The sequence below is a fragment of the Oryzias melastigma genome, linkage group LG11 (genome assembly GCF_002922805.2).
Source record: "Oryzias melastigma strain HK-1 linkage group LG11, ASM292280v2, whole genome shotgun sequence".
NCBI lineage: Eukaryota > Metazoa > Chordata > Actinopteri > Beloniformes > Adrianichthyidae > Oryzias > Oryzias melastigma.
Window position 1 is genome coordinate 22,952,280 of NC_050522.1, and position 2,251 is coordinate 22,954,530.

The following is a 2,251-nucleotide window of genomic DNA, read 5'->3' on the forward strand; positions in this document are numbered from 1 at the left end:
ACAATTTTTAAGAACATTTTCCTCATTTAAACAGTTCAAAAAATATGAAGACCAAAACTTCATCCTCCCATGAATCTACTAAACCCATTAAGTTCATTTTGTATTGACGGAGTTCATCCTGTTACTGTCAGGTGAAGGTGGACGACATTCTAGACAGTTTACCAGTTCATCACAAAACCACACAAAGACACACAACAACACATACTCTAAAGCTTGTGTGATTGATTGATTGATTGATTGAGAGTAGCAGTAAATGACAGTGTCATCAGCATAAAGATGAAATGATGCATTTGGTGAGTTTGGACACAAGTTGTTCATATAAATAGAGAACAGAATGGGACCTCAAACCGAACCCTGTGGCACACCTTTCTTGATCTAATGAGCAAAAGAAATGGAGCTGGATATTTGTACAGACTGTGATCTGTTTGACAGATAATCAACAAATAAAGCTTGATCAGAGATTCCAATATCGACCAGAATTTTCACCATTAGAGTGTGATCCACTGTGTGAAATGCTTTAGGTCAATAAAGAGAGCAGCACAGTATTTTTACAGTCAAGCTCAGTGGCCTTGTGGTAGAGTGTCTGCCCTCAGATTGGAAGGTCGTGGGTTCAAATCCCGGCCGAGTCATACCAAAGACTCTAAAAATGGGACCCAGTGCCTTCCTGCTTGGCACTCAGCACTAAGGAGTTGGACTGGGGGGTTAAACCACCAAATGGTTCCCGAGCGCGGCTGTGTCTGCAGCTCACCGCTCCCCCAGGGGATGGGTCAAATGCGGAGAACAAATTTCACACACCTAGGTGCGTGACAAATAGTGGGGTTTTAACTTTAAGCTGCTGGATGACTTCAATTAAAAGTTTCAAGGTTGCTGTAACAGTTCTATACTGTTTTCTAAAACCAGACAAAAATCAGACAAAATACTGTTTGATTCTAGAAACTCCTTCAGTTGTTCACACACCAACTTTTATGACATTTTCCCTTCCTGGTAGATTTGATGATGGTAGAAGGTCTAAAGTTTCTCTATTTAAAAAGTGTGTTAATATTGACAATTGTTTATTTTATTTAGAAGAAGAAATTAATAATTTTGAAAAGCTGACAGACTGTTTTAACTGTTAGACAAGACATTTTACATTAAAAAAAAGGGAATAAGCTAAAATGTTGGAACCAAAACTTTAGTTTTTCAGCTTCAGTGCAGATGTTCATTCAGATCAGTTCCTCTTTAGCTGAAAGAGGTTTTTGTACGACGTTGTTTCACTGTGTGAGTGGATCGCTGTAACTCTGCTGACAGTAATAAACTCCTGAATCTTCAGCCTGAACTCCACTGATGGTCAGAGTAAAATCACTGCCAGATCCACTTCCACTAAAACGATCAGAAACTCCAGAATGACGATTTGTTGCTTTATAAATCAGGAGTTTAGGAGCTTCTCCAGATTTCTGAAGGTACCAGTGGAGATAGTTACTAACACTTGAACTGGTTCTACATCTAATGGAGACAGTTTGTCCTGGAACAACAGACTGAGATCCAGGAGTCTGAGTCACAGAGATTTCACCTGAAGAACCTGGAAAGAAGGACAACGCAAAAATAATGAGACATTTAAAAGGGTAAATATGTTGATAGTTTCTAGTAAACATTGTCCTGATTGTGATGAAGTTTGTTTGCGGATGAATCCACGTTTCCAGCAGAGAGTCTCACCCTGAACAAGGAGCTCCAGGACAGCCAGCAGCAGAGTCAGTGACATCCTCATTGTGCTGCAGGTGTGTCAGTGTCTCTGAAAGGTCTGGACAGCCACTGATCAACACTGAGCTCTTAACTGCTGGAAGCAGAGAGGCAGCACACATATGCAAACACACTGAGTCAGTCATCTGCAGCTGTTCTCAGCAGCTCTGGATCTTCACCTTGGAATCTTTACTCTAACAACTCTGGAATCAAGACTCTACAGTCACTTTATCAGATTACATTCATGTTTAGATTTCTGTCTGAAGGATTTATATATTTATAGCTGTAAGAAAAACGTTTCCTGTCCAGCAGCTGAGCAAACACAGATGAGATGAAGGCCTCTTGTGTTGGACACATTTGACTGTTTTATGAAGGCTAGAGGGCGCTGTAGGTGTTGGTGTGTCAATATTTGCTACTGACAGCAAAAAGAAGAGGCGCCGTTCAGGATGATCAGTGGGTGGAGTCTAAAACCAACATGGAGGAGAATCTGATTGTTTTCCTCCTGAACTTGATTTGTTAATTGATTTGAGGCTAT

General features: G+C 40.5%; 1 gene segment (V, D, J or C); it reads right to left on the reverse strand.

The window, feature by feature from the left end:
• Positions 1-869: 869 nt before the first annotated feature.
• On the reverse strand, positions 870-1,891 carry LOC112162466. The segment is given in 2 exon segments: positions 870-1,558; positions 1,693-1,891. Coding segments are annotated over 2 exon segments (360 nt in total).
• Positions 1,892-2,251: the final 360 nt, after the last annotated feature.